Source organism: Erinaceus europaeus, chromosome 6 (genome assembly GCF_950295315.1).
Source record: "Erinaceus europaeus chromosome 6, mEriEur2.1, whole genome shotgun sequence".
Taxonomy (NCBI): Eukaryota; Metazoa; Chordata; class Mammalia; order Eulipotyphla; family Erinaceidae; genus Erinaceus; species Erinaceus europaeus.
Window position 1 is genome coordinate 4,660,207 of NC_080167.1, and position 20,575 is coordinate 4,680,781.

Below are 20,575 nucleotides of genomic sequence, written 5' to 3' on the forward strand. Positions count from 1 at the left end.
GGGGGCGGGGGTCCCTCCCCGCTCGGTCACTCTAGGGAGTGAGGCTACCAGCAGCCTGTGCCCCAGTGCCCCGTGCCAGGGCTGGCAGGGAGAATGGATGAAGCACTCAGGCCGCCCCAAGGGCTGTCTGGTCCCCAGGGTGCCAACCCCCAGCTACTGGGGAAGGAGGAGTGAGTTCCCCACAACTCCCCAGGGCAGGGAGGGTGGGAGGGGAGGGGAAACCAAACACTGTGAAAACAACCCCACCGGCTGTGTTTTCTTTTTTTTTTTTTTCTCTTTCTCTTCATTTTTAAAACAATATAGTGCAGCCGCACGTCTCACAGTAGAATATAATGGTCGATCTTAGTATAAAAAAAACATTCTCAGAGATTTGTAAATGCACTTAGTGCTGAAACAGGCCCTGGAGAGAGATACAGTACCGCTTTTGGGGCGCCCGGGGGACAGGGTCTCGGAGACCGGGGACGTGACGTCACCCCCCCACTCGGGGGCCACTCGGAGAGGACAACTGGTGGGCGTGGGGGGCTGACCAGATGGGAGTCAGCAGGCTGCCCTCTCCCACCAGCTCCTGGGAGCCCCTCTAAGAAGGCAGGCCTCCCTGCTACCCCCAGGGACATCTTTGTGCCAAGAGGGAAAGGGCCCTTCCTCAAGCGTGGGGAAAACGTCGTATCGAGTGTCCATATCGGGATCCCACAGGATCCCTGGGGCGAGGTGCCTTGTGCAGTGCCCAGCCCGCATGGCCGTGCCAGCTGCCCCGTGAGGTGGCCCAGGGGTGGGGGAGGGGGTGACCTGGAGAGCAGGGAGCATCTCGGTGCCGGGGAGGGGGTGGGGGGACTGGCCATCCCTGGAGCCTCTGCTAGAGTGTCCTCCCCGGGCTGGCCTGGCCAGGGGTGCTGTGGGCCCGTGACTGCTGCTACCCCAGGAGATCTGGGGGGCGACCCTCACCCCGCCCATGCCCTGCACCCAGGAGGAGACGGGGCTTCCGCCAGGCTTGTGCCCACTGTGTGGGCGAGGTGCAGGTGAGGCTGTGAGCGGGAGGCGGGTGCCGGGCGGCCAGTCCCGGGTGCGGGCCTATCTGTAGACGGGCAGGCGGATGTGGGCGTGCTGGTGGTCTAGCAGCCGGGGCACGGCCACCGTCTCGTAGCCCTTGCCCAGCATCTGCTCCTTGATGCAGGGCGGCCGCAGGTCCTGGATGAGATACTCGAGTGACTGCAGGCTGCTGCTCAGGGCGGCCGCGTTGCACACGCTCTTGGCCGCCGCCCCCGGCCCCAGCTCTGCCCCCGCCGGCCCGGCCGCTGCATGAAAACCGTCACTGGTGGGGGTGGCCAGCACGCTGTTCCAGGGCCCTGCAAAGTACTGGCCGGCGGGGAAGACGGAGGGCAGCCCCAGGCTGCAGTGCAGGGGGGAGCTCCGGCCGGGGGCGCAGGACTCGGGGGACTTGCTGGGGCCGCCCAGGTAGGCCCGGGGCGGCACGGGTGGCGGTGGTGGGGGCTTCTGTGGCCACAGCAGGTGGTCCAGGCCGCCGTCCGAGTAGCCGGCCGGCTTGCTGGGCCCAGCCAGCGCCACGGCCCCCAGCCCCAGCTCGGCACCTTTCCGCCGCTCTGGCAGGCCGGGTGCGGGGTAGGCCAGGCCGTGTGCCGCGGGGCTGGGTGTGGGTGGGGGCTGGCCCTGCTGGCCGAGCTGGCACAGGAGGCTGTGGATGGACGGCAGGTGGGCGGGTGGCAGGGCCAGGCCACGGCCAGGTAGGGGCAGGGAGGGGGCGGGGGCGGCAGGCAGGCCGGGCACCTCTGGCGGCTTGGCGTAGGCCGGGGGCCCCAGGGTACCAGGCACGGGGTAGGGTGCCACGCCCACCTGCACCTGTAGGGCAGCGGGCGACAGCTTGGTCCGCTTGCCCTCGGCGCTCTTGAGGACGCCCTTGGCGGGGGCACCGGGCACAGCGGCAGCAGCCCTGACGACGGCCAGCAGACCCTGGTAGGCGGTGGGCGGCGCGTAGGGGCTGTAGCGTGGGCCGCTGGTGTCGTAGCCGTTGACCGTGCGGCCCAGGTGCTTGTGCTGTGGCACTCGGACGTGCGTGGGGAAGATCTTGATGGACAGCGGGCTGTTGGCCACCTTCTCGGCGTAGGCGTCTAGCTCGGCCGGGCTGGGGTAGCGGGGGGCCTGCATGGAGCTGAGCGCCGGCTCACCTGTGGGGTGGTGAGGGGTGAGGGCGGGCGCACGGGGCTTGCCAACCCTCCCCACACAGAACAGTAGGGTCCAGAGGCCCGTGGGAGCATCAGGGGAGCCCCACACATGGGGAGGCCTGTTGTGGTGGTCCCCTTTGCCCCATGTCTGTCAGGACACAGAATACAGACACGGGTGGGGGGCAGGGGGTGAGGGCAAGCCTGTGGAGGGCATGGAACACTGGCCATGGGAGCTTCAGGGACAGCCCCCCCCCCCCGTGGAATGTTTGAGGCTCAGAAGGCAACCTTGGGTTTGAGTTTATGGGGGCACCATGGGCAGCACCTGCAGATGGGGGCTGTGTTGTGGGGGCCTCTCTGCCTCATGTCTCAGCACAAATAAGGATACAGGCAGGGGGTGGCATGGGAGAAGGGCTGGGGAACCCCTTCTGGGGCCTGCATGTGCACGGGAGGCTGCAGGTAGACCCTCGCCACTCCAGAGGCCGGCCGCTCCCTCACCGCTCACCCCTCAGAGCCGCAGGGTCCCTGAGCCTGGGGAGGGGGTCCCGCCTGAGTTAGGAGTTCCCCGAGCTTCAGTCTCCCTACCTGTGCAGGGGGGCGACAGCTGTGCCAAGGGGTAGCCGTGGGCCAGGAAGCCCCAACCACATCTCAGCAGAACCGCACTCCCACTTGTGACTTGGGGGGGGGGAGCTCCAGGACCCCCCAGCCTCAGTTTCCCTGCCTGCAGGGAGGCTGGGAGGGTGTGAGGAGCCTGAGCTGAGTGTGGAGGTGGGCACCCAGAGACAGGCCGGGGTGGGGGGACACCCTCCCACGGCCAAACCCAGGCTGGCAGCACTGGGAAGGCCCACCCCTCCCCGACACCACCCTCATGGGCTCACAGCTAATCTGAGTGCAAGGCCAGTGTGACGGGTCCACCAGCAGTGCTGCAGAGTACATTCCGGAAAAAAAGGGCAACGTGGTGCAGGGGCCAGGGAGAGACAAGTGTGGGGAGGAGCCTGCTGGTGGCGGCCACAGCGGCCACTCACTGGGGCACAGGGCTGGGGGCCAAGACGCAGGTCCAGGTGGGGGGAGATCAGCACAGGTCCACACTGTGATCACAGCCAGGGCAGTGGCCAGGGCTGATGTCCAGCCTCGGGGAGTACAGGGGGACCCCACATACATAGGAGGCTGCACCCCTCCCTCGACTGCCCCAGACTGGATTCAAGGCCCCCTCCTGATCCTGCCCGGGGTGCCCCCACCTATGTGGCCCCCAATAAACTGGGTGTGGAGAACAGGAATGTCACTTTGGCCGAGGGGGGCTCTCTGTCCGAGATTGGATCTAAAGTCCATTATCCAAGCAATTTCATGGCCACTTAGCACTGCTTGCAAGGCCTGCAGCTCGGGGCCCGGCTCCGCGTGGCCATAAATCAGCCACTGCTGTAATGAGCACAGAAATGTCACTTTTATGCAATTTTACAGATGAACAAAGCTGGTGAAGCTAACTGTGGTAACCCACGAGCGTCAGCAAAAGCGGCCACGTGTCTGCCTGTGTCTCCCTGGCACCCCCGGCCCCCATTACGCTCATGGTGGGGGGGGGGGTCCATCCTGAGGAGACGGTGAGCCGCCAGCTGTGAAAATGATCAAATCTACAAAACAGATCTAATGGGCGGAATAAATTAGGTGTTTAAAACCTTAAGGAGACAGATGGAGGGGAGCAGCACCACTGCCACTTCCCCTTCCTGACAAGATGGGGCCAGGGGTCCCTCATGGGGAGTGTCCCCTCTCTGCCTGCCGCCTGCGTCAGACCCTCTCCTCTGGGGGGGGGGGGCGCCTGCTGTGGGGAGCCAGGCCTCCCTGCACACAGGCCACTCAGCCTCCAGTCAGGGAGTGGACACATCTTGGCTCAGGAAACAGGCCAGAGTGGGGACGTGGGCTCCGTGGACAGCCCTGCTGGGGTCTCTGCCCCTCTTCCTCCCCTGGGAGGAGCAGGACACAGGGAGGAGGGACTCTTGAGCTCCCCCACCCTGTCCTGGGGTCTGCCCACTGGTGTGTGAAGGCTCAGGAGGCCAGAGTCTCACATGGGCTTGGGGTGGGGGAACGCCACCCCGAGGCCTCCGCCAGCTCTGAAGCAGCAGCCCTAAGCTGGCCTCTCCCTGCAGTGTCTGTGCCCAGGGGACATGGAGTAGATGCTCAGGAAAGTCACAGGGGTGGCCCTGCCCTGCCCAGCTTGCAGGTCTGTCCACTGTACTAAAGGGGGGTGGGGGGCACTGCCTGGAGTCTCAGGGTCGGGGGGCGGAGTGGGGTGCAGTCTCGGCCCCGGGCTTCTCCTGAGTAGCACCAGCAGGTAGTGCCCTCTCTGACAGCCGGCTGGGTCCCAGGGTCACGACCCACAGCTAAATCCCCCTCCCACCCCAGCTGCCAGTGTGGCAGCGCCCTCCACCCCTGCCAATCTAAATAGCTGCTGGGTGCCTCTGAGTTTAGGGTGCCCAGGGGTACCTAGCTGTGTAGCACTACAGCCAGGAAGGCGGGGTGCGGGGGGCAGAGGGCTTCATGTCTTCTTTTTTTTAATATTTAATTATTCCCTTTTGTTACCCTTGTTTTTTATTGAGTTGTTGTTGTTACTGATGTCGTCATTGTTGGATAGGACAGAGAGAAATGGAGAGAGGAGGGGAAGACAGAGAGGGAGGAGAGAAAGATAAGACACCCGCAGACCTGCTTCACCGCCTGGGAAGCGACTCCCCTGCAGGTGGGGAGCTGGGGGCTCGAACCAGGATCCTTACGCCGCCGGTCCTTGCGCTTTGCGCCACTTGCGCTTAGCTCACTGCGCTACCGCCCGAATCCCCACGTCATGTCTTTTAAGATTTTATCCACTGCCTTTGAGAGAAGGCAGAGCAGCACAAGTGGAACCAGGGATAGAACGGGCGCTTCGGTCAGTCTGCCGAACGCTCTACCAGCTGTTCCACCTCCCCGGCTGTGGCTCCGTGTCCTGCACTCAGGTGGACACCAGCTCACTCGCACCCGGGGCTCCTGGCTGCTAATGTCCATGAGCTCTGACCACTGGGCCGCTCTGGGCCCCCGTGACGCAGCAGCCGTCAGGGAGAACCCTGGCGATGAGGGAGGGGGTGCCGCTGCAAACCGCCCGGCCTTGGGGACACGTGTGGCTTAAGGTTCCACCTCAGGCTGTTGGGTGGACGCTGGGGCCATGAATGGGGTGCTGGAATTCCTGGGCGCCCCCCCGGGACGGCACCTGGCATGAAAAACCTGTGGTGGCCCTTGGAGGGGGATGTGCTCGTCCGTGCAGGGGCCACGGGTGGGGCAGCCCTATCTCTGTCCGGAGCAGCCTGGGGCTCTGCCTGCTCCCCAGCTGGGGGATGTGGAACTGAGTGGCAGATCCCGGGTTCGGGTCCTGCTCTGCCGCTCACTGTTGGCTGTCCCTCCCTGAGGCTGCTGTGCCCAGGCTTTCCTCCCTGAGCCTCGAACCCCTCCCTCGAGGGCTGCTGTAGGAGTGAGTGGCGGGTCCCCCAAGGCCCCCGCTGCCCTGACCCTCCTCCCACATGGCAGCCCTGTCTGTCCCAAGCCCTCCTTGCAGTGCCCAGGGTGGTGGTCACTGGTTTAGCTGTGCTGCAGCTTGGAACAGGGCAGCAATGCCCACCAGGAGCTGCGCCATGCCACGTGGCGGAAGCCAGGGCACCAGGGGAGACTGGTACCACGGTACCCCTCCTCCCCCGCCTGAGGAGAGAGATAGTCCCGTGGCAGCCCGGCAGGGACCTGGGAGCAGGACGTGAACCCGTGTCATCCACACCAGGACTCCTGTTCTTGCTGACACCCCAATTCAGCAGAGTTCAGCCTGAAGGACCACCTGCACTCATGTCCACCTGTCTCCCTGTGTTTGGGGGGGGGAGCTCTACCCCTCCCCAGTTTCTGGGTCCCTTCTCCAGACCCACAGGGACATCTGGCTGATGCGTGGTGTATGAGCACTCACTCCCCTTGTGTTGGTGCTCTCTCCAGTGTCAGCTGAGACACCCCCTGCAGGAAGTCTTCCCTGACTGCCTCCTGCCTATAACCCCCCACCATGCCTGAGCTGCCTGCTGACTTGTCCCCTCAACTTGTCCTGAGTGACAAGGGAGGAGGGCCTGGTGAATACAGAGGTCAGTGGCCCCCTGCTGTGCAGCTGACCCTGCACCTCGGGGTGCTGTGGGCATGTGCAGTCTCTGCTTGGGCCTGACCCTCAAACACGGGTTCCTGCTAGGCTGTGAGACGGCTCTGGGGACGCCTTTTGCCCCAAAGGCTGCAGACTGATCTTACTATTTCTGGCGTGGGCTGTCCCCCTGCACTACTTGGGCTCCTTTTTTCTCCAATTAATTTCAGACAGAGAGGTCCTGGGTTCGATCCTGGTACAACTAAGAGCTGAGCAGTGCTCAGAAAACCTCTGCTTCTCAGGTTACACATGCACAGTCAGGATACAAGGGTCGGATCCACACACTGACAGTCTCCTTGTCAGCGCTCATTTTCTCAGGCAGAAAGAGAAGGAAAGACACCAGAGCCTCCCCCTCCCCCGTGTGATGGGGCTGGGTTCAAACCAGCAAGGTGAGCTCTCTGGGGCCCTGCCCTCCTCTGCGACTTCAGCAGGGAAAGAATGAAATGCGAGGGCTCCCAGTGCCTGCCATCCGTGGCATCTCATGATATGTAGAGACGGGCTGGTGACAGGTGCAGGATTCTGCTGCAGGAGGGAAGAATGTCCCGGAATCTGATAGTGGTGTTGGCGACACAGCGCTCAAGTCATTCTGAAAACGTACTGCTAAGTACACTTGAGTGGCTAAATTCGATGGCATGTGTTACCATACACACAAAATGGTTTCTAAAAAATATATACACAAATATATATATATATATATATATATATTTTTAAGTCTTTATTTTGGGTGTCAAGTAGGAGCCTGCAGCCTGTGGGGCAAGCCCGGCTCCCTGCCAGCTGCTGCCAATAAAGTTTTATTGGAACACAGGCAGCAGAATGGGGAGATGGCAGTAGTCACACCCCCCAAGTTTGGCTGTGGAGGAAGATGAGGGCGTGGGCCTGTCTTTACCCCTCCCAGACCCCCCACACCTGGAGAGGCCACGCTCCCTGGCTTCCATTGCTGCAATGATAAGAGGGGCAGGACTCGAGGCCTGGCCTCCGCAGCCTTCCCTAATCAGATCTGCCACACACACCAGAGGCTGGTTTTTAATTTTATTGGAATTTTAAATTGCTTTGTTCCTTCCGTATTTTATTAGTGCCCGTGGAAGCCGATGCACCTGCAGGAATGCTCGCCCGGCCGGGCAGTGGGAGGGGACTGGCCTGGGCTTTTCTAGGAGGAGTAAGCGGGAGATCCCTGGGCCCGTGGGGGGGGGGGGGCGAGTGTGTATCTGCTAGCAGCCCAGCACCCACCCCCATGGCTCCTCAGTCTGGGTCTTCATACATAAAGTGTGTGCTCCCTGGCTGGGCCCTATCCTGCCTCTAGAAAAATAAAGACATAAGAGGTAGTGCAATGAGCAGAGCCCAGGACTTGCAAAACTTGAATCTGATCCCAAGCACCAAGTAGACCAGCCAGAATGATGCTCCGGTCCCGTTTCCCTCTCATCAATAAAAAAATTATTAACGAGAGAGACCAGAGCCTCATGGTGGTGCCGGGGACTGAAGCTGGGCCTCGGGGGGCTTTTGCATTACCATCGTGTGTCCCCAGCACTAATTAAATGCTTTGTTTTTAAGTAAAAAAAAAAAATCACGAAATCTGATTTTATGAAGCACCGGAAGAGGACAGAGCACCACTCCAGCACACGTGCCAGGGTACAGCCCCTCGACCCCTGAAGCCCACGCCAGCAGGTGCTGTCTCCACCCTATCTGGGCCGGGCACAGCTGGCTCTCTCCCACATCTGGCCTTGACTGGAAGCTGAGTGACTGACAGCCCCAGTTCAAGCCCGGGCAGCACCAGAGGGTGGTCCATGAATGGTGGCGTGGTGTGTGGCCTTCCTCACTGCTGGGCTGGGGGGCAGTGTTGTGCACGGGTGAGCACTGCATGAAAAAGAGGACCAGAGGGGCTGGGCGGTAGGGCACCAGATTAGGTGCATATAGTGCAAGGACCGGCTCAAGGGTCCAGGTTTGACCTCCCCCAGCTCTCCACCTGCAGGGTGCTCACTTTGCAAGCAGTGAAGCAGGCCTGTAAGTGCCCTCTCCCCCCCCAGTCCTATCCAGCAACAATGGGGATAAAAGGGCCTCCAGGAGCTGTGGATCCGCAGTGCAGACACCGAGCCCCAGTGATAACCCTGATCCACTGAAGTGGAGGTTAATCCTGCAGCTGTCCCCCAGCCCCCACTTGTGGGCAGGGGCCTAATGATGGGGGTGATGGGGAAGGGCATGGGCTCAGGAAGGGGTTTCACCACTGTCACTGCTGCCTCTTTTTTTTTTTTTTTTGATAGGACAGAAGGGGAGGGAGACACACGCAGCCCTGTTTCACAAGTGGGGAGCAGGGGCTTGAACCCGGGCCCTTGTGCACCTAATCAGCGGAGGTGGAGGCTGGGGAGCCTGCAGAGGGAGGGCGCTGGAGTGGAGAGAGCACCCAGCTCACTGCGAGGAGGGGCCACACACGAGACCCCTGGCCTCTGAAGGGATGCAGGGCCCCGGCAGTCCATGCTGCAGGCCTATTAGTGCCCAAGGCCGCCTGGGGGAAGTGGCTGGATGGAGAACTCTGGGCTCCCCAGACCCTGGCCTCTGCCCCCCTCCAAAGGTAGGCACTGAAAACCTAGCCAAAAAAATATGAGAAATGCAGAGAAGGCCAAAACATAAAGTCATGGTGGCTGGGAGAAAGAATTCCAATTATAGTCAAATATCTCAGTGTGAAGGAGAGAGGAGGACCGAGGGGAAGGTCACTGGCTCCAAGCCCTGACACCACCTAGGAAGCAATTAGTCACGGTTCCTGTAAAGCAGATACGCAAGAGCAAAGGAAGACACATCTTCAAAGGGGGGCCACAAAGAGCCCGGGGCCAAACCCAAGTTGGTAGAGGGGTGGGAAGGACATGGGGGTGACTGGAGTCCCCCCGAAAGGAAATCACACCCTGGGGCTGCCTGGCAGAAGGGCACAGGAGCAGCGGACACCCTCAGCTGTGACGGGCTAAAAGTGTGCTGGGAACTTCAGAAGAAGCCAAGACCACACCCGCCCCCACCCAGCCAGGGCTCTAGAGTCTCCGTCTGACAAGCTCAGCTGGATCAAGGAAGCCCCAGTGACTGCATGTCAGTTACGCCACTAGAACAAAACACGCCAGGCTGCCCCTACTTCTGGGCGCAGGGCGGGCAGCTGGCTGAACTCTAGGAGTCTCCCCAGGTTTTCAGGGCAGACCATGAAGCTGAACCCGATTCTATTGCGTGCGAGCCACACCTAGGCCGAGCGGCTCGGAAAGAGGAGGCCACGGTCCCTGGGAAGAGCCGAGGTGTCCCCCTCTCTGCTCTGTGATCCATGGAGTTACCACCCACAGGCCCAAAGCTAGAGGTGCTTCGAGAAGCAGTCGTGGGGGAGGGTCCACGAAAAGGGGTTCTGCTGCATTTCTCTAGTAGAGAGGAATGCATGGAGACCTACTGCAGTTACTGGGGTGCTGTAAACAGCCTACCTGAAAACCACCAACCTCACAAAATGAGGACAGAACATATTGCAAAGAAAAAGCCACTTGGGGGTCGGGTGGTAGCGCACATGACGCAAGGACTGACTTAAGGGTCCTGGTTCGAGCCCCCGGCTCCCCACCTGTAAGGGGGGGGTCCCCTTCACAAGCGGTGAAGCAGGTCTGCAGGTGACACTCTTTCTCTCCTCATTATCCCCTCCTCTCTGTCCTGTCCAACAACGACAGCAATGACAATGATAAGGGCAACAAAAGGGAAAAACATGGCCTCCAGGAGCAGTGGATTATAGTGCAGGCACCGAGGCCCAGCGATAACCCTGGAGGCAAAAAAAAAAACAAAACAAAAACAGTCACTCGTTCCCCAAACGGGGAGCCACAGATGCTGTGCCTGGATCACAATGCAGTGAAATCAGAAGTGATTACTGCGCCAAAGCAAAGGACGGGGGGGTGGGGGGTGGACAATGGCAGAGGAGGAGACAAAATGCGCCATGTGGCAACAACTGTTACAGCCACTATTATCCTCAGTGAAATGATTCGGAAGCAAACAAATCAAAAATAATTAAAAGCTCCTACTACCTGGGCAATGGGTGGAACTCAGTTCAGTCTTAGGCCGAAGTGCTCGAGACTGGAACATAATAAGTAGAAACACAATAGAGCCTGCAGCTAAAGCAGTGCTCACAGAACTCACCCTCAACCTTCTTTATGCTGGAGTTAAGTCTCAAATGCAAGACATCTTTAAAAAGCAGGGAAGCCTTCCCCACTAACTCCTGTGAGAAATAAGGGGCAATAGGGGGCATCACAGGAGATTCTGAGCTCAATCGCCAGCAGCACGTGCACCGGTGATAGCTGATTTACTCTCTCAAATCTTTTTAAAGAGAATTACAGTGGGGCGGGGTGGATAGTTCAATATGTTTGATTACACTGTGAGGCCCCATGTTCCCTCCCCAGTGCCCTGGTCTCTCTCATAAAAATAAATACATCTGGGGGCCGGGAGGTGATAAAGTGATAAAGCTTTGGACTCTCAAGCATAAGGTCCTGAGTTTGATCCCCAGCAGCACATGTGCCAGAGTGATGTCTGGTTCCTTCTCTCTCCTCCTATCTTTCTCATGAATAAATAAAAATCTTTAAAATAAATAAATACATCTGGGGGCTGGGCGGTAGCGCAGTGAGTTAAGTGCATATGGTGCAAAGCGCAAAGCTCAAGGACTAGCCTAAGGATCCCGGTTTGAGCCCCCGGCTCCCCACCTGCAGCGGGGGTTGCTTTACAAGCGGTGAAGCAGGTCTGCAGGTGTCTTTCTCTCCCCCTCTGTCTTCCTGTCCTCTCTCCTTTTCTCTTTGTCCTATCCAAGGACAGCAATAATAACAATAAACAAAAAAGGAAAAAATAGCCTCCAGGAGCAGTGGATTCCTAGTGCAGGCACCGAGCCCTAGCAATAACCCTGGAGGCAAAAAAATAAATAAAAACATCTTTAGAGAGTCGGGCGGTAGCAGTGTTAAGGCTAAGCGCACGTGGCTCGAAGCACAAGGACTGGCTCAAGGATCCTGGTTCGATCCCCTGGCTCCCCACCTGCAGGGGAGTCGCTTCACAGGCGGTGAAGCAGGTCTGCAGGTGTCTATCTTTCTCTCCCCCTCTCTGTCTTCCCCTCCTCTCTCCATTTCTCTCTGTCCTATCCAACAACGACATCAATGACAACTATAGTAAAAAAAAAATCTCTAGAAAATGGTGTTTTAACTTCATGCACATCAACTTGAAACCTCAGATAAGATGGGCATGTTTCTAGAAAAACACTGAATTAGCAGAATTGAAAATGTGAACGACAGGAGAGAAAGCTGTTCACAGGCTCCAGACAGTTACAGCAGCTGAGGGACAGAAGGGACACAGGGTCTGTCTGTCAGATGCTATCAAGAAGGTCAGCACTGGAAGCCCCACCTCGCTGACGGACTGGAGCATGACGCAGACAGCAAGCTGGTGTTACAGATCACACAGAAACCATCGCCACGATGAGGGCACCAGGGGCTCAACCAATCTACCTCATGCGAGCCAGGAGGGGGCGCACCTGGTTAAGCGCACACAGTTCGGTGCACAAGGACCCAGGTTTGAGCCCCTGATCCCCACCTGCAGGGGGGAAGCTTCTCAAGCAGCGAAGCTGTTCTGCAGGTGTCTGTCCTTCTCTCCCCTGCATCCTATCAAGTAAGAAGAGCGCTAAAATGGCAAGCATGAAGTCCGGAGTATAATCTCCTGCACCCCCAGCTCATGAAACAAAGAATTAAATGTAAAAGGCCTCTGTCACTAAAAACACAGTCGTCGGCGGTCGGGCGGTAGCACAGCGAGTTAAGCGCAGGTGGCACAAGGTACAAGGACCGGCGTTAAGGATCCCAGTTCGAGCCCCCGGCTCCCCACCTGCAGGGGAGTCGCTTCACAGGCGGTGAAGCAGGTCTGCAGGTGTCTGTCTTTCTCTCCCCCTCTCTGTCTTCCCTTCCTCTCTCCATTTCTCTCTGTCCTATCCAATAACAACGACATCAACAATAATAATAACAACCACAACAAGGCTACAACAACAAGGGCAACAAAAGGGGGAAAAATGGCCTCCAGGAGCCGTGGATTCATGGTGCAGGCACTGAGCCGGCAATAACCCTGGAGGGAAAACAAACAAACAAACAAAAAAAAACAGGAAGTCGGGCAGTAGCACTGCAGGTTAAGCAGGTGGCGCAAAGCACAAGGACCGGCATAAGGATCCTGGTTCGATCCCCTGGCTCCCCACCTGCAGGGGAGTCGCTTCACAGGTGGTGAAGCAGGTCTGCAGGTGTCTTTCTCTCCCCCCCTCTGTCTTCCCTTCCTCTCTCCATTTCTCTCTGTCCTATCCAACAATGACAACATCAATCACAATAATAACTACAATAAAAAGGGCAACAAAAGGGAAAATAAATATTTAAAAGCAAATAAATAAATAAAAACCACAGTCATCTTCAAAGATTCTGAGATGGTAGGGAGGATTCAGGTCCTGGAACCTGATGGCAGAGGAGGAACGTGGGGGTTGTTTGTTATGTGGAAATGTTAAGTATGTACAAACTATTGTATTTTACTGTTGACTGTAAACCATTAACCCCCAATAAAAAAAAAATCTAAGAAAAAAAAAGTTATCTTCATAGACAGATACTTAAATTAGCAAATGAAGCATGGGCCCCAAGCCAGCGTTGAGCTTAATGGAGAAAGCTGAGTGTCGTGTTGAGGTCCCCCGACCTCTGCGTGATGTCTGCCATCCCCACAGTCGGGCCTCACTGTTTGGGGACAGTGTCCAGCACACTCACACAGACGACTCAGGAGAGAAAATTAGTCTGCAAATGTTACGAGCAGCCGAGCTGAAAAACCTGAGATGAAGTTGAGGAGTGTTCGTGAGCAAAGCGATCCTTTGGCTGGGGCGTTGGCACATTCCAGCATGAGGTCCTGGGTTTGAGCCCCAGCACTGCATGTGCTACAAAAATGTCCTAATGTGTTTCTCTCTCTCTCTCCCCCTGTAGATGGAATGCAGCACAGTCACAGGAGTTAATGACACTTATGTAAATAACCTCCATTTATGGAAGACACAGCTACCAAAAAAATGTTAACTATTTAAGAAAAGTAAACTTTAAAATTGTGCAGAATCCAAAGGAAGCATCTGTGAAACGTCCTCGAGGAGCCGGACCAGCCTGGGCGAAACAAAGGCACCCGCGTTCCCACAGGGCCAAGACAGATGAAAAGTGTCATCACTTCCTCATTTTAAAACTCAATGCAAGCTTACTGAGACACCGATTTTTTCCCCTTGTACAGACAAGGCGATTTTACAGTTTAGATAGGAAAATGTGCTTGAGGAGGGGCGGGTGAGAGGCAGAGGACCGGGCAGGGAGCTGGGTTCAAGCCCCGGGTCCCCACCTGCAGGAACGAAGCTTCATGTCTTACGCGACAGGTATCTCTGCCTCGCTCTCCTCCTCTCTTGCCCCTCCCCCTTCTATCACAAAAAATTTTTTAAAAAGAATGGCTGCCTACAACAGTGAGCCTCCGCGGCACTGAGCCCCAGCAATACCCTGGTGACAGAAAGAAAATCTGGTTGACGTGAAGACGTGATGTCAACTTGGTTGCAGAGGAGTGACCCCTGCGGCCCCACTCCACTGCTCGTGAAGCCCACCCCCACAAGTGGGAAGTGGGATCTTGAACTTGGGTCCTTGTGTGAAGTGACGTGTGCACTCTATTGAGTGTGCCACTAGGGGGCCCCCTGAAATTGTAACGTAACCAATGAGGCCGCAGAAGAACTGGAAGAAATCTGGAGGGACAGTCAGAAAAGGAAACAGTGACAGTTTCACAACAACAACAACAACAACAACAACAACACCTTCCAAGGTAGAACCAAAGACAAAATGACACAACAAATTAAACTAAAAAAAAAGGACAAATGACAAACTGGGGCCCACATATGCAATCCCCGTGATTAATCCCCGGGGCTAATCCCTCTGTCTACAAAGAGCTGGTGTTAGATCAGTCTCAGCCAACAAGTGGACCAAGGACACAGGTAGGCTCCAAGGGCAAACCTAAGCCTGAGCCTGAGCACACACGGTCAGTCGGCCGCCCTCACCGCACTGCGCAGCCCGAGCGCCATCTCCAGCATCACCTGGGCCAGACAGAGGCTCTGCTCCTCTCTTCAGGATCACGCTGACCCTGGAGCAGAGCTTGGACGGCCGAGATTCGGAGCCGATGGTGAGGGAGAGGGGACAGGGCTCTCTCAGGGCTATGGTCACTAGCACACACCCCTCAGACCGGCACCCATGCTCCTGGCCTGAGCCACACAGCTGCTGGGTGCCACAGTGCCTGTGACAGCGGGCTCGAGCCCCTGCCACCACGTAGGGGCACCACACAAAGGGAGCTTGGGGGGGGGATGGGGTGTCTCCCTCTCAGCTTGCCACCCTCGGGACAGTGGGGCTGTGTGGGCACCAAGGCCCAGTGAAGTGAAGCCCTGGGGCCAAAGCTTCTCACAGAGCACACACCACTGGCCGGGCTGGCCTAGGACCTCAGGACGGAGCAGAGCCAGGCTCCGGTCTGCGCCCCTCTCCCCTTCACATCTCACAGACTGGGGTGGGGGGGTCTGAAGGGGAGCGAAGGCACGTGACCACCACCGCAGCAGACAGCGGCTCTGCACATGGACAGAGGCGGCGCGGGGTCGGGGGGCAGATGGACCCTGCGGACCCACTGGCCAGCTTAGCAGACTCTGGGGATTTTCCCTGAGAGACACCAGCAATCCGGACTTTCATGCAGACTTGAGTTCAGAAGCTTCTGAACGCCTGGAGTCTTTCAAATCCTGTACCCGCGAAGAACACAGCCCGGGCGCCCGTGCTCCATCCTGGCTAGTCAAGGGGACAGGTCCTTGAGTCCGGGTCCCCAGTGGCAGGCCGTACCCAGGGAACAGCAAGCAGGGACGAGGTCCTGAGCAGCCCGGCCCGGAGAATTGGGGCAGAGCTTTGGGGCAGTGCTGACTGGAGGTGGGGGCCGGGCAGGGGTGCACTCACACTTCCGCAGCTCCAGGCTCTTGCTGGGGCGGGTCAGGTGCTGGCCCGGGGGGTCCTGGGTCCTCTGCAGGCAGGCCAGCATGGCTGCGCTGGGGGTCCGGCGGGGCGTGCACTGCTGCGGGGACCCTGGAGGAGGCAGGAGGGGGGGCTGGTCACTCGGGTGGGGTCTGCTCAGGGTGGCCAGCCCCCAAACCACAGACCATCAGATTCTCAAAGTAGCTGCATTCACTCCCTAAGGCCAGGCGAGAGACTGAGGTCCAGAAGCTTCTGGAAGCTTACCCACGACCCCATGGAAGGCAGAAGTCTCTCGAGGGGTGCACTGGGCCACAGTGAGCATACAGGCCCGGAAGTGGGGGTACCCTGCCTCACTGAGCCTGGGACATGTGTTCTCTGGCCTCCTGCAAGGGAGGGGTCTCTGGGAGAGAGGGGTGCCCCGAATCCCACCTCAGCTACAGACCCTGGCCCAGCCTCCCTGACTCACTCACAGGACACCTGTCTCTCCACCTTCTCAAACCCCACCTTCCCTAGGGGCCGGAGTCTGCTTTCTGCTCTCCCCTTCCAGAGCCACCCCCCACCCCACCCCACCCCCTTCTGACCGTCCTGACCCCCACCCCCACCCGACTGGCACATGCACAGGGGAGGAGCCGAGCGCGAGCCGAGCCGGGAACAGGTGGCGGCTGCGCTCCGTAATGAAGTATTCACGGGAAAAGCCTTTCCTGGCCGCTTTCTGAAGATACTAATTTCACAACAAGCTCCTTGTTACGGCACAATTATTCCCGTCTTGTCTCCCGCGCGGGGCCGTGTCCCTGTCCCCCCTCGTCTGGGCGCCGGGAGATGACAGAAATGGCGGCACCACCTTTCATTATGCGCTATTTCACTCTCGGCAAAGGTGCCCTGAAAGAAATGATTTACTCTGAAAGGGACTTTTATTCAGTTTCAAAACCAATTTTCTCCTATTACTGTCGCAAAGAGAGAGAGAGAGCTGGGGACGCTGGGGGAGGGGAAGCGCCCCCCACCCCGAGCTCCAGGCAGGAAGAGCCTCCGACTCTGGCTCTGACAGATCCCCAGAGATGCCGTGGCAGGGCAGGGGCCACCCCAGGACTGTGGCCTTGGATGTGTCCCTCTGGGGCCTGTCTGGACACAGGGCTCATTCTGCCCACTTGGGGACATGGGACAGGTAGGTGTGCACCCCGCCCAGCGCACTGCCCACCTGTCACCAGGCCATAGAGGTGTGGAAGGGGACGGATGGGGGGCCCAGGTGGGTGGTCAGATGGTGGCCCCCCAACATGCTGTCTGTCTCGCTCGGCTGTGCTCTGAGGCCACCTGTCCATCGGAAGACCGTGGAGGACATGGGAGGAGGCATTCCAGGTAAGGCCTGGGTCACAACAGCCATCCTTTCTGTGGAGTGGTGGGGGGGGGGGCAGCACGGAGGAGGGACTGCTCTCACTGCCCTCCGGGGAGGCCACACCCTACTGCCGGCAGGCCGGCGTGGTTCAGGTGGGGTGGCTCAGCACAGGAGGGGCAGGGACAGCCCAGCGTAACCCCAGATCAGACCGAGTCAGACACACCACCCCTCACCTTTAAACCTCTCTGGGAAGGGGGTGTAGCACAGGGGTTCTGCAGAAAACACCTGCAAGCCTGAGGCACCAAAAGCTGCAGGTTCAAATCCCAGTGCCACTAGAAGCCAGAGTGGAGCAGAGCTCTGGTAAAACAGTGTCTGGGGCAGCCCAGGAGGTGGTACAGTGGGTGGAGCACAGGGCTTGCCGGTGTGAGGTCCTGGGTTCGATCCTGTGCGTGGGAGGTGCCGGAGTGCTGGCCTGCTTCTCTATTTAATAAGGAAACCTTGCGGCCTGGTGGTGGTGCAGCTGGTTAAGTACACAAGTTACCATGCACGGGGACCCCAGATTAAGCCCCTGGTTCCCACCGGCAGGAGGAAGCTTCACAAGTGGTGAAGCAGGGCTGCAGGTGTCTCCCTCCCTCCCTCCCTCCCCACCTATCATAATTAAAATAAATCAATTTAAAATTCTAAAAGGCTGACCTTGTGATGGGGGTGACACCAACTCTGTCAGATCTCCCCTCATTTTCCTATCTCTCACCACCACATCGCAGAGGTCTCTGGGACAAGGGCCGGATCCCGGGTCCGTGCTGAGGTCTAGAGATGTCACCTGTCCCGTCCAAGCTTGCCCAGCACTGGAGGCAAGTGCTGGGAACAGGTGCTTGGTTGCCCCAGGCCCTCCCTGCCGCAGCCCATCTGCAGAGAGGCCTCCTGCGCTGTGCACAGCTCAGCCTGTCTGCAGACCCCACTGTAGTGGGGGGATGCTGGGCGCCCCGTTGATTAGAATGCTTCTGCCCGATAAGGCGCCTTATCTCCGTGGCACCCCAGGAAAAGGTCCCCTCCACCAGATAATGTCCTCAGCTGTCTATGTGCCCTTTCAAAGCTGAGGATTTAGATAAAGGAGATGTGACAGCGGGAGCAGAGAGGAAGGAACTTTCCTGCCAGAGGAGGAGGGAGAGGAGGAGGGGGAGAGGGGAAGAAGGGGAGGAGGAGGAGGGGGAGGAGGCAGCAGCTCTCCGGTAGAACAAAGCCCAGCAGAGGCCCCTCAGAAGGCAGCTTGGCTCTCAAGTTTATTAAGAGAATGAGATTTGGAGCCTTCTGTCATCTCTCCCTCCCTGTCTGGCAGCTGGGGGTGCTGCCCCCCCAGCCCGAGGGAGGGGTGGACTCAAAAACAGCGCAGCATCATGAGCTCAGAGAGAGAACAGCAGGAAGCTTCTGGAAAGTTCCCTCAGAGCCACACCCTGCCTGCAGGTCCCCTTGAGGTGGCTGAGCTTGAATGTCACCTGCATGCCCAGCCCTCCCCCAATAGTGAGGGGTCCCTGAGCCTCCAGCCCCCCCACAGGACAGGGCAGGGCAGGCAGGAGGCCATTTGTGTACCCAGTAAGGTGGCAGAACAGGGCCCTGCAGAAGTGGCAGCTGCTTCTCTGAGGAAGCTATGTGTCTGCCTGCCTGTCTGCCACCCACCCATCCATCCATCCATCCATCCATCCACCCATCCACCCATCCATCCACCCATCCACCCATCCACCCACCCACCCACCCATCCACCCATCCACCCATCCATCCATCCATCTGCCAGTACTCCATCTGCCAGTACTCGAGCATCTTTTTTTTTTGGGGAGGAGGGGTCAGCCTCACACCATGTGCTGGGAGAACAGACCAGAACTGACTCCTCCACCCCAAAACTAGCCCCTCCAGCAAGGGCTTTCCCAGGCAACCAGGATGCTTTCCCTGACAGGTGAAGACAGATGAGGGAGCAAACAGACTTGCAAGAAAAAAAAAATTAGTTAGTAGATATGCCAAACTGCCTCTGAGAACTGTGGTGGTTGGGGGGGGGGACACAGGAATTGAGGCGGTGGGTGTGGGGAGCTGGGGCACACATGTAGGTTCAAACTATACCCCTGGAACCTGCCTTAAGCTATTATTATATTATTATTATCCACATAGACTGTGAGACAGAGAAAGGGAGTGATACCACAGCATTGGAGCTTCCTCTGATGTCATAGGCCCTCCTATGTGGTGCCAGGGCTCAAAGCTGGGTACTCATGGCAAGGCATACCCATACCTGGTGCCCTATCTGCCCCCTCCCCAATCCTATAACTGGGTTGCCAGTATAAAGACTTGTTCCTGGCCTCCCCCTCCAGCCTCCCATACCTCCCTCAAATGGTGGTGGCAGAATGCCTGCCCCCACCCAGGACTCCCACCATGCAGGTCACTGTCCCTGTAGTGGGGGAGACAAACTCCGGGAAGCCAAGACTGTGCCCCTTCTGGTCCTGCCAATCCCCCTGCACCCCCCCTGGCCTGTAGCAGCCTTGAGTCCTCTGTGACTTCACTCAAGGCTGGCGACAGACGGATGCTGGGGGGGGGGGTCATGTCAGACTAGAGCTTGGGAGGAGGGGACCCCAGGCCAGCACCTGCCAGGTAGGGCTCGGGCACCAGAGTTCCAGGCTGTAACACTGGGAAGTGCTGAGTCCGTCTCCCTCGCTGGGTGTTTATGAGGCTCCGGGGACTGGACCAGGGTCCCTAGCACGGATGTGGGGTGCCTCTGAGTAGCCTTCCTGGCCAGGCGGTGGTGCACCTGGTTAAGCGCACACGTTACAGTGCACAGGGACCTGGGTTCAAGCCCCCAGTCCCCACCTACAGGGGGTCGCTTCCAACTGGTGAAGGAATAAGAATCGACATTCTTGTGGGCCAGCGCAACAGCTCGCCTGGATGGTGGGCTGCCTCGCCACGTGCTCCCCAGGTTCAAGCCCGGCTCCCACTTGAGAAGGAGAAGGCTTCGGTGCTGTCCTTTCTTCCCATTCCCCCCCCCCAACGACCTCCCCCGTATCTCTCATCCTTTGAGGAAATCCAGAGCAGTGAAGCCCCACTGACAACCAAAAAAAATAAAGAGTTCTATGTTCTTAGAAGAACGTTGGAAGAAGAGACGCCACAGCACCCACCCCATGCATGAAGGGCGCTCTTGGCACTGTCTGAGATGCTAGACGCTGCGGCCGGGTCTGCCTGCTGAGCCTGTCCAGGGGCTGCTTGGGCCCTTTCTGGGCGGGACCAGCAGGTCCCAGGAGACCTTCCTGACACACAAAGGGCCAAGCTGAGCCTCTGGCACCCCACCCCCAAGCAGTCCGTAGAGGCTGGGCTGGGCAAAGGAAGATGGCCCCCTTTCCTGGCCGGCTGAGGGGCTCGGCAGAATAACCACACGGGGAACCTGGGCTCACAGCCGCCCCCAGAGGATTCCCCCCCCCACTCATCTGTCTCCCTCTGCCCATCTGCATCTGTCCTGTGTCTCCCAGCTCCTTCACCCCTGCCGCCTCCCCCATATCTATCCCTATCTCCCCCTACCTGGCCAACTCTCCCCCCCACCTCTGTCTTTCTGCCAGCAGCCCTCCCCCTCCTGCTCCAAGCCTGAGGCCTTCTAGGGGACCCTGTTAATAATTAAATGTTAATCTAAAAAGCAATTTGAGCTGCGGCTAGGCAGATCTGGTTAGAGATTACATTAGCATGGAGGCAGGAGGGTAATTTTCTCTCACCCCTCTCCTGATCTCCTGGCCCTGGAATCTTCCCGTCACAGGGTGCGGGCCTGGCCGTGGGTAGGCGGGCTGTGAAAAGCGATTATTTCCCCGTCGCCACCCGGGACCGGACAGGGACGGCACCAGAGGGGTTCCTTAAGTCCTTTTGCATTTTCCAAGGC

At 58.4% G+C, this 20,575-nt stretch overlaps 1 protein-coding gene across 2 annotated transcripts in view; it reads right to left on the reverse strand.

The window, feature by feature from the left end:
- Positions 1 to 315: 315 nt before the first annotated feature.
- FAM222A (family with sequence similarity 222 member A) overlaps positions 316 to 20,575 on the reverse strand; it is a 34,796-nt gene continuing 14,536 nt past the window's right edge. Inside the window, exons 2-3 of one of the 2 annotated variants that reach the window (XM_060192602.1) lie at positions 15,333 to 15,458; positions 316 to 2,180 (exon numbers count right to left, since the gene is read on the reverse strand). In XM_060192602.1, coding sequence (XP_060048585.1) covers positions 1,069 to 2,180; positions 15,333 to 15,414 — 1,194 coding nt within the window. In that variant the 5' untranslated portion in view covers positions 15,415 to 15,458 and the 3' untranslated portion in view covers positions 316 to 1,068. The remainder of the gene's footprint in view (positions 2,181 to 15,332; positions 15,459 to 20,575) is intronic. The other variant, XM_060192603.1, reaches the window with a different exon arrangement.